Genomic DNA, 12,424 nt, shown 5'->3' on the forward strand with positions numbered 1-12,424 from the left:
ATGTATATGTGTATATATGTGCATGCATATGTGTGTGTATATATGTATGTGTGTACATATATATGTGTGTGTGTGTGTAATAAAAATACATTTAAAAACTGCTGGATTAAACATGTAATCTTATACATAAATATACGTACATATATATATACATGTGTGTATATGTGTGCCTATATATGTATGTGTATATATACACATATATGTATGTATATGTGTATATATATATATATATATATATATGTGTGTACATATATACACACACATATACACACATATATACATATGTATGTGTCTACATATATGTATATATGTATGTGTATATGTACACACATATATACACAACATATACATATATACACACACATATATGTATATGTGAATATCTGTATGTATATATGTATGTGTGTATGTATGTATGTATGTATATATATGTATATGTGTGTAATAAATGAAAATACATTTAAAAAGTTTGCTGGATTTAACATGTAATCTTATACATATATGTACATAAATACGTGTGTATATGTGTGTATATATATGTGTGTGTGTATGTGTGTACATATATACACATATGTGTGTATACATATATGTTGTGTATATATGTTTGTGTATATATGTATGTGTATATATGTGTGTCTATATATATACACACACATATATATACATACACACACACATATACATATATGTGTGTGTATATATGTATATATGTTGTGCATATATATGTATATGTTGTGTAAATCTGTGTGTGTATATACATGTACATGTGTGCATATGTACACACACATATATACATATATGTGTATATATACATATATAAGTGTATGTGTGTACATATATGTGTATATATATGTGTGTATATGTACACACATATATATACACATATACAGACGTGCATATATATTTGTGTGTACATATATGTGTGTATATATACATACACACATATATGTATATGTGAATATCTATGTGTATATATGTATGTGTGTATATATGTATGTATATATATATATGTGTAATAAATAAAAATACATTTAAAAACTTTGCTGGATTAAACGTGTAATCTTATACATATATACGTACACATATATATATATACACGTGTGTATATGTGTGCCTATTTATGTTTGTGTGTATATATGTATGTGTATATGTGTGTGTGTATATATACACACATATATATGTATATGTGAATATCTATGTGTGTATATATGTATATGTGTATATATGTATGTGTATATGTATACACACACATATATACACACATGCACACATATATACACATATATACATATATGCACACATATATACATATATGTATATATACACAGACATACAGAAACACACATATATGTTGTGTATATATGTATATGTTGTGTATATATATGTGTGAGTGTATATATATACACATATATATGTGTATGTGTTTACATATATGTGTATATATATGTATTTGTAATAAATAAAAATACATTTAAAAACTTTGCTGGATTAAACGTGTAATCTGATACATATATATACATATATACGTACATATATATATATATATATACGTGTGTATATGTGTGCCTACATATGTATGTGTGTATATATACACATATACACACACACATATACATATATGTATGTATATATGTGTATGTATATGTTGTTTATGTGTGTGTGTATATATACAGACACACACACATATATATATGTGTGTATATATATACATATATATATGTGTATGTGTGTACATATGTGTGTATATATACGTATGTGTATATGTACACACATATATACACATATACATATATACACACACATACATTCATATATGTATGTATATATGCATATATATGTGTGTATATATATGTATATGTGTGTAATAAATAAAAATACATTTAAAAACTGGATTAAACGTGTAATCTTATATATATATACGTACATATATACATGTATATGTGTGTGTGTATATATGTATATGTTGTGTTTATATGTTTGTGTGTGTATATATGTATATATGTATGTATGTGTACATATATACACATACATGTGTGTATACATATATGTTGTGTATATATATATGCATGCGTGTATATATGTATGTGCATATGTATACACATATATACATATATGTATATATATATGTGTGTATATATGTGTATATATGTGTGTATATATACACATACATACACACAAACACACACACATATGTGTGTGTATATATGTATATGTTGTTTATATATGTGCCAGTGTATATATACACACATATATACATATGTGTATATATATATGTGTGTGTGTAATAAATAAAAATAGATTTAAAAACTTTGCTGGATTAAACGTGTAATCTTATACATATATATACATACATACACACATATATACATATGTGTGTATATATATGTGTGTATATGTACACACATATATACATATATATGTATATGTGAATATCTGTGTGTATATATGTATGTGTGTATATATGTATGTATACATATATATGTGTGTGTGTAATAAATACAAAAACATTTAAAAACTTTGCTGGATTAAACATGTAATCTTATACATATATACGTACATATATATACATGTGTGTATATGTGTGTGTATATATGTATGTGTGTACATATATACACATATATATGTGTGCATACGTATATGTTGTGTATATATATGTATATGTTGTGTGTGTATGTGTGTATATATGTGTGTATATATGTATGTGTATATGTACACACATATATACACATATATACATATATACACACATATATACATATATGTATGTATATGTGTATATATGTATGTACATGTGCATATATATGTGTGTGTATATATGTATATGTGTATATATGTATGTGTGTGTACATATATATACACACATATATATGTATATATACATATACATATATATATGTGTGTGTGTAATAAATAAAAATACATTTAAAAACTTTGCTGGATTAAACGTGTAATCTTGAACAATCTTGTTGTTAATTGGTTGATTATCAGTCAGGCAAGTGTTACACTTACACTGAGGGCAATCATCAGAACATACACAGTGAACCAGAGCAGCCTGTACGGGGCGCGCTCCTTTTTTTTTTTTTTTTACTTTTTTCATTGGAGTCTGGCCTTCAAAAGTCACTGAGCCTCAAAGGGATCAAACCCACAACCTTAAACTCTCAAACCATCCTCTTACACCCCGAGCTATTGAATCAAATAATATAACTGTGGTGCTCAAACACCCAACATCCCCAAACCTTTGCAACTCAAAACAAAAATGTACAGATGGAAAAATAATGCTATAGGCAAGAGGAAAAAATATTTTGGTTTTGCAGTGAACTGCCCCTTTAAAAAATATATACAGTAGGCCTATATCTCAGCATGTCATTAATTAAAAAAAACAAACAACTAAATTAACTTATTCTTCAAAGTTAAAATGATCATTTAAGATATAAATGTAAAGAAGAATCTCATAAGCTATATTCACAGAACCCTCAACCTCTGCTTAACAGTCTTGTCCTGCATTAGAAAAGCACATCACTAGACAACTAAATTGCTAATTGAACTATCAATGATCACGCGTCAGGGTGATGAAAACACTCAGTCTGCCAGAAAATATGCCCATTAAGTGTATCTGCTTGTGGAATAAAGCTAAAATACACAGTTGTTTTGAGTCTCAGGGAGAAATCAGGATGTTTTGAGTCTTTGTGGTTATTTTGTTGCTCTTTTTACAGGTTGTTTTGACTTTCTTTGTGTTTGTTTGATTGACTTTCCACATTCAGTGTTAACAGTCACTCCAAACAGAGGTCCGATCAGTAATTTATGTTGATACACTACTGAGACTGTTATGTGCATCATACTGATGAAAAATGCATGCTCTACAGGCTGTTTTATGCAGCTGTGCTCAAAGCTGCAGTGGAGGTAGATGTTAACATAAATAAGAGCTCATATACAGCACCTGCTTATTACTCACAGGTTTATCACAGGCTTACCATTCTCCTCGTCTTGGGAGGGGGTCTGCGCACGCTGTAGGAGTAGTAGTTGAGCATGGCGTACTCGATCATGGCGGCGAAGACAAACAGGAAGCAGACGGTGACAAAAAGGTCCATGGCCGTCACGTACGACACTCTGGGCAGCGAGTTCCTGGCCACTGTGCTCAGGGTGGTCATCGTCAGTACTGTGGTGATACCTGGGAAGATGATGCATGTGTGAGGAATGCAGGAGGAAGAATTCACAGTGACTGCATGATGAATACGTGGTCAGCACTGGGGTGACCCATGTGGAAGTCAGTGATTATATAACATGTGGGCAGAGGTTTATTAATCACCATTAATAATGCATATGGGGTATTCTGGGTAGACGTCCCCATTCTTGCATCAGTGTATTAAACAGCTGCAGCGGGGATTTGTTTTGACTGTGGCGAAGCAGAATAGTTAAAATGACTGAATAATTGAAATTGCCTTTATAACTCTTTTCCCCTCAATCTAAAACACGATAAGATTATGTGTCAGAAATCGATTTGAGGGTTAAGAACCTCTATTATACATTGGAGCCGCATCAGACTTATGAGGCGAAGCCTGACACCTCCTCATGACTCAAACATGACTCCTCTCTGAAGTGGCTCAAGCAGTGCAGCCATAATTCAGAAAGTATGTGGTAAAAAGCCGGCCCTGCACACCCGTATATCTGTGATGGTAATGAATTCAATGAAGTTCTACTGTCTCAGCCTCAGTGGAAACTTTCCAGACACTACGTGGATAGAAATTAAGACGTTTGACATTTTTACAGTAACCTTGGTATTACTGGTTTGCAGCTGACATCACCTTCAACAAACACAAACGGACACCAATCTTACTGAAGTTGCTCGTGTCTTGAACACGCGACCCAGATGAGATCGATGCACAGATGCACCCTTTAATAATTCCAGCCAGAAATAAGCGATGGAATTTATTACACGGCTAAACACTCGATTCTGAGTGGTTAATTACGGCAAGCTGAGGCCTGTTATTTGGGAACTTCCTGTGAGATTTTTATGTGTTGTTTCTCATCACTTCTAATTACAGACTAATTATATTTTTTAGGATCTGGGCAGATTTGGGGATAGAAACCACTTGGTTGGGGTGAGGGTAAGATTATGGATTGGGTTAAAGTGGTCACTCTCGCAACATATTCTGCACGTCTGGGGTTCCCGTGTCGACACGACCCTGTTATTTCTGAAAAGAAGACCATTGCTATGAATACCAGATCGTTTCTAACTATAATAAACCATTGCTATGAATAACAGAATGTTGCTATGGCTGCAGTTCTGATCAAAAGATTAAATTAATTAAAATAATATTTTTTGTCAAATAATTTTTTTAAAGCAAGTAGTCAAATAATAATTGGCATGATGTATAGTGAGCAGGTCATTTTAGCAAGATAAACCTCTTCAGGATGAATCATCCTGTATCACTCTGTCAGAGTTTATTTTGCCATAATAACACACTCACTACACATCATCCCTTATATTACTTAGTTTCTTTAGGTACTAATATGAGCCTCCTCCAAACAGACTGAATTTTGACTGAATTTAGCTAATTATCAATGTATTTTTTTCATTTAAACAATCTAAACAACTTCATAAAAATCATACTGATGTAATAATGGAAAAATTGAAAAATATTTGATTTAATACAACAGTTTATACTCAGAAAGGACTTTTTAAAATTCCATGTCAATAATCTGTTTTGGTAAAATATTGGAAACTAAACTCAATCAGAAAATATAATAACCTATGTAAATAAAAACGAGATATACTACAATGCAGCAGACACGTGTACACTGCGCACGCATTGCAACACCACAACAAATCACCTGTCAATACTGCTACTCCTGCTACTACTGTACTGTATAACTACTACTGGAAAACATTTTGGGACTGTAGGTGCTGATGCTGACTTAAAAAGTGATAACGTTAGTCCACCAAAAACTGAATCACCCAGTTTATATACATCTAATATCATAACAGCTGCATTTATCTGGATCAAACAGTCATAACGTGCAATAAACATAACGTCATGTCCTGTTGTTTATGTGTTTGGTCTTATATTCTTGCTTATCATCTGTATTATTTTACCTGCTCTGTGCTGTAAATTATAACCATCCAAACTCTTTCTAAACACTTTAAAAGCCCTTCTTGGGTTTAGAGGGGGGAAACAAATCATATTTTTAGTGATAATAGCAAGATTCCTGCCAGAAAGGGCTGTCGGCACAACGCCATTAAGGCTAACTGCTTCTGTGTGCAAAGAAAATCAGTTTCGGCAGATGACCATGTTTGGCACACCTGTAATAAAAGTGCATTTCATGTCACAGGCGATGCAGACACCAGGGCTGGCAAATTACATGTAGGTAACTTTGAGGCATGTTAATACCTGACACACCTCTTTCAGGTGGTGATTTTTTACATCTAATAATAACTATAACAATAATAATGATTGTTACTATTATTATTATTATTATTATTATTATTTTTATTATTATTTATCTTTGTATGTTTCTCAAAAAATACACTGAGCAGATGACACATCTTTTCTACTCTCATCTTCATTTGCAAGTTTGGTATTGAAGTAAAAGTTACTGATTACATTTTTTAACAGGTAACTTGTAATTGTACTGGATTACATTTATAAAGTAACCCTCCTAACCCTGCACACATCGTTTTATTTAGCTAATGTCTGCAGAGTGACAGCCTCTGCTCTGCACCGCGCCCTCATCAGCTGACCACAGGTGCGCTCGGCTGTGTGACGAGTGAGAGGGAAACAGCGTGCAGAGTCAGGCTCTTTAAACTCTCTCCACGCGGTAAAGTGAGGATTTATTTTGACCAAACCAGAGTTGGTGACTGCTGGAAGAGCGGACAGACTAATAAAGACGGTTTTGGTGAGTTTTGCATGTGTTTCTGTCGAGTTTAAATGAAGTGTGTTTTCCGAGGCGTTAACGAGCCAATTAAGTTTGTATTAGTTCGATAAAAGAGAGAAAACTGAATTCTGAAGGTGAACGGTTGTATTTATCCGTTTAAAAATGGAAATAAGACTGAAAACATGTAATTTCTTGATACTGTTGTGAGTTTGTTTTGTCCACTGGACGTTACGCAGCGTGCGTAAAATAGTGAATTCGCCGCTTGCGCACATCTCCCAGCTGAGACTCTGGGGGATTTTCATTACGTTTAATTTTGCCTCCTCGTCTCCTCGTCTCCTCTCTCCGTCGACCAGGAAGTCGCTTCCCCTCCGTCATGATGAAGGATTTTCCAGTTGCTTAAATGCACCTGGAGGAGACGAGGAGAGAGGAGGCTTCTGGAGGAGCTCAGAGCGAGGATACACCGGTGTATCCTACGTGGAAGTCTTTTATCAATTAAGGGGCGTGCCGTATGAATGACGCACTCCACGTCATCCTGAACACAATTAAATCATTTTAATTACGCAGTTTATTCTCAGTTACATGATGAACCACAATATTATGCACCATCAGTCTGCATGAAGTGTCTGGCACTTTAGGATATAAAGGTGACTAACTTTTTTTTTCTGAGTGATCGTCAGACAACAACAACATGTATATATTAGATGATTTAAAAGAAAGTTAAAATGATCCACATATTTAAAACAAATTATAAAATTAAAGACTACTGAGTTTTTAGAAATTGTTTATGTCCCTTTGACAGCTAATACAGCTGTGCAACACATCAGTAACTGATGTCGCTTCGGACTGATGCTGTGGAACGAGGATTTTTCATTTCTGAGTTTCGTCTCCTACGTCCTTGCGTCTTTTTCTTGCATCCCTCTTTTATTTCCTCGCTGGGTGGAGCTAAGACGCGAGGAAAGGAAGCGAGTGGAGGAGACGAGGAGACCAATTTGCCGAATGAAAAGCACCCCCGAGAGGACGGGAGAGGGGGACAATGATGGCTCTAGTGCATGATAATGTTGGCATAACTTTACAAATCTCTGCTGGTTTCATCTGGCAGTCTCGGTGGCACTGCAGTAGGTGCTTCATCATTTGTTGCCTGGCGGGGATCTGTACTCTACTGAGTGCGCTCTTCTAGTTCCCTAAGATTTGTTTTGGACTTCTCAGGTGATGCTGACAGTTACGTCCTGACCTATGTGCAGACTGTGGTCATTAGTCAACCTCTGCAGAGGTAAAGCTCTCATTAGTCCACTTGGCTTTTAATGACAGTGATGAATGATGGAAATGAAGCTGTTCCGATGCAAATTAGCTTGTCTGCTACAGTGAAAACTGACATTAAAATGGAAATGTGTAATAACCAGGTCGAGAGAGTACTGCCAATCACCTGTCAGCTACTTGTACATGATTCCTGTGACTGGTGAGTTAGTCATTTTGCCATTTAACTAACCTTTTCTAAAATAGTTGTTAAAAAAGTGGCTGTTATCTGTATCAATAATTACCTGTCACACTGGTAAATAACTATTCTAATTGGAGATAACTTTTAATTGCGTCTCATTGTGTCATCAGTGCCATTCTTTGAGAAATTACTCCCCATGGTGTCTTAAAAGGAGAATATTGTGTTCGCTTGGTGAAATGAAATCAATTCTTTCAAAGAGAGATGAACCCAGTGACATTAATGCCCACTGGGGGCATCGATATCTACCGCTGTGACACACACATCATTCTCGTAAGCTCGCCGTCTTTCGCCTCTCATCCTCTCTTCGTCTTTCTCTTCGTGCCGCGTCTCACCCCTCCTCTCCCTCTCCGTCCCTTTCTCTCTCCCTCTCTCTTCTCCGTCTCTTTCATCCTCGTCTCCCACATGTCTTTCATGGCAGAGTGTGCCACTGTTTTCGCCTGTGGTTTCCATAGAGACGAGTTGCTCCCATCTATTTCAAGCTACCTCCTCTGGTCTAGTGCTCGTCTAGACTTTCTCTTTCCCCCCCCGCTCATTAGATTTAAGCGCCAAACTAGGTAAATGAACAACTCTCTGCTTCTAATACCTTAAACCTCACTATCTGTTCAAATCCCCGTGTACTGTAAACTGTGTGATCTCTATAAAGCAGCAAGAACACTGACACCACTGTTTTTTCCTTTGTTTTTTTTATCACAAGCTACCCACCGGCTGCTCACAGTTTGGGCTGCTATTTCAAATCAAGGTCATGAGTTTTCCTTGTACAGTTTAATTCATTCTCTGGGAATTGTCGCTACATGATGCCATAGCAACCGGGTGATTCCTGTCTGTGCAGGCAATCTCAGCAACACAAAGTCTCACATCCACAGCAAACAAGACATCACATACAAGTGAGAAAAGCTCCAGTACATATGCCCGTGCAAAGCAAATATGCTCAGGACATCCTCACAGTGCTAAATAATGCTGACAGTGTGATCACTGCAAAATGAGAGCGCTTCTTTTTGTTTTTTACGTGCAAGTAAATTTACAAAATATGATTTACACAGGATCATGCTTGTCTGGTGATGATGGGGAGTTGCAACAGTATGTAGTATAAGTATCAGACGTTGACTTTTGTTACGTATCCAGGGGTAAACCAGGTGGAACGGACCGGTTTGTGCACATGGAGCTTCTATAAATAGTACCGAGGAGTACCAGTCAAGGATCAGTGGCCAGGTCACAAAATGTGCATGGATTTTATTACAGACTTAATCTGTTCTAAGACGTGTGTTTTTTCTGTCTCGCCTGATAAGCTAGGACATTGAATTTTAGGTTTGCCGATTTTAAAGCTGCAGTAACTTTCTGTTTGTGACACAAGTCTGATTTATCCAGCGTTTCCTACAGGTCTGACAAGTGTTTGCTGCAGCTGGACAAACAGGCGATCAGTTTTTGCAAATGTGATTAAGACTGGTGATGTATTTTTTTTCCTACATATACTGTTTTTTATGGAGGCCCTAAGGGGACATGGGGAAGAAGAAAAATAGATGCTTGAAAAGAGACTAAATGGGAGGAAAAAAAAATATTATTGGTGGGAAAAAAGTTGCCAAATCTGTAATGTTAACGTATAATAGAACGTACAATTCTCCACAACGTTATGAATGACCCAATTTGCTCCTTCATCCCTCTTGACCCTGACGCACAAAATGCCTTTTTAAACTCAAAATATATCTGTGGAGATGTGTGCTACATAAAGGATTATAAATTTTAGCTTTGCTCACTGTCATAAACAGAATGTTACTACTGTCTGTTTGTATCTGTGTTTTTACTTTGAAAAGCCAGAAGAAAGATAAGACATCACAGCAGCCCCAAAATAACAGTGAATATACGTTCTGACAAAGTAGGCTAATGTGAAGTTGAAATTATACAGCGAGTCGAGCAGCTGAAGTGGAATAAAAGTGCGTATTATTTGAAGGCGTTCATGTTTGGAGCTGCGGAGCACCCCGGCACATTTTCCACCACATCAACACGAAGTAAAATGCAGCGTACATGTGAGCCGACAGTCTCCTCTGCGAGAGCTTGTTTGTTTATGGTAATTATGCTGATGTTTTCGAATTAATGTGGTAGTGATTGAGGTTAAAGTGCTACATAAAGCAACTTCAATCTAATCTGATTAAAGGTGATTTACGCACAATGTCGAGGTCTTGATTTATAGCCGCGTCTCCCGTCCACGTAATCTACAGGAAGTCCTCTCTGACCAAGGAGACACTTGGTACTTAAACAGCCTTCAGCCAGTCTGCTCTCCTCTCTAATTCATTTACTCAGCCATGCATTTTCTGACTGACTGTTTGACATCTATAGAACATGGTATATGAGGCAACATTAAAGGGATAGTTCACCCAAAAATGGTGTGTGTGAACTGGGTGTGTGTGTTGTGATGGTGTGCAAATGGCATGACTTTAGGAGACGTGGATTATAGCAGTATGGAGGCATTTGTTTTTAACCAGTTCTTTTTTATGTTTGAAAACTGGTCACCATTCACTTCCACTGTTTGTTAGATTCTGCAACACTGTTTTCCTGTTAAACTTCAGCAGTGTTTCGCAGACAAACAAAATACACCCGACCCTCAATCAGCATTAGGGTGAGTAGATAATGACTGAATTTTCATTTTTGGGTGAAATATCCCTTTAATGGCAAAATGCCATTTTGATTTTGTGTTAACTCACTGGTTACTCCCTAAGGGGGCACCAGAGATCAAAGGGGATCCCCAAGGCTTTGTCTGCTCTAAGGTTGAGTTGCAAATTTGGGGACTTGTGTCCAATGTGCACAAACCTGGCAACATGCTGGGTCATGGCAGACCAGTAGAGGCCAATAAACATGGCAGCTACCATGCCTCAACAATCAGGATTAGCCACTGGCCCTGGGCCAGTAAAATGCCACGATAGGTTAGTAAATTTAGCAACTAACTTCCTTGATTGGGCAAGTGGTGAGAAAGAACTATTTTGATTAATTGTTAAAGTTATTTTCAGGCAAAAATGGCAGAAAATGCTGTCAATCAACATATTCAACTGAATATCTTCGGTTATGGACTGAAAAAAACCCCAAAGCTATCAGGTGTCAGAAAGAAACTACTCAAGGTGAAAAACCTAGCCATTCATATAGCGAGCTTGTTCCGATTTAGATTCCCTCATCTTCTCACAGCACAGTTTGAGGGACTGATGTCTCTGTACTAGCGCCTATCTTTAACTCACTGCCTTCTTGGTAGAGTTCCCATGAGGAGTGTTGTCAGCTGTTACACCCAAGCTGACATATCACCATTGACAAGAGTCTGTATGAATGACGGCTCTCAAAGGGAAACCTCGGGTGTTTAAATATTACCCCTTTTCCCCCCCAACAACACCCATATCACGAGAAATAAGCCTCTTCTGTTGTTAGTGCTCGCTGCAAGCCAGGACCCAATATTTGAGATGAATAAATACTAAGCAAACAGCATGTTGTTTGGGTACTGAAGCAATCTCTTTGTTTTAAAATAGATCCAGTGAAAACTGTGGATCTTTGACTGTCAAAATTGCCCAGTGCTGTCAAAATTATTGTCAGCTGGAAGTAAGGATGGAGCAGTGTCACGTTTAATCTGCAAAGGCCATAGGTTGTGGTGGTTGGATGAATCCCATTTCCTTCTAACAGTCAATATAAGTGTATTTTAACCATGGCCACAATTTTGGTTAACTCTAACCCTAAACAAATAGTTATTTTAACCCAAACCATCATCTTTTTCTTACCCTAATCAATTCATTTTTATGGCTAAATTTAACTGAACTTTAACCATAGTTAAGGGGGATCAAGGGGATGATGGATTGTACAGTTGGCATGCTGACTTTCTGAATGTCCACCAGAGTGGTTGCCTTTGACTTGAATGTTCATTTCAATGCCATAAACCGTCTCCAACGTTGCCTCTGTGAATTTGGCAGTACATCCAACCAGCCTCACAATTAAAGACCATGTGTAATCACACCAGGCCAGGACATCCACATCCAGCTTCTTCACCTGCAGGATCATTTGAAACCAGCCACGTGGACAGCTGATGCT

General features: G+C 36.5%; 1 protein-coding gene across 1 annotated transcript in view; it reads right to left on the bottom strand.

Moving 5' to 3' along the window:
- The window catches only part of LOC146304807 (gamma-aminobutyric acid receptor subunit gamma-3-like), a 144,147-nt gene that overhangs the window by 34,636 nt on the left and 97,087 nt on the right, over window positions 1–12,424 (bottom strand). Inside the window, exon 9 of the mRNA XM_084713805.1 lies at window positions 3,972–4,168. Within this exon, the coding sequence (XP_084569931.1) occupies window positions 3,972–4,168 (197 nt within the window). The remainder of the gene's footprint in view (window positions 1–3,971; window positions 4,169–12,424) is intronic.

Source organism: Lutjanus erythropterus, chromosome 24 (assembly GCF_056507025.1).
Source record: "Lutjanus erythropterus isolate fLutEry1 chromosome 24, fLutEry1.hap2, whole genome shotgun sequence".
Classification (NCBI taxonomy): Eukaryota; Metazoa; Chordata; class Actinopteri; order Lutjaniformes; family Lutjanidae; genus Lutjanus; species Lutjanus erythropterus.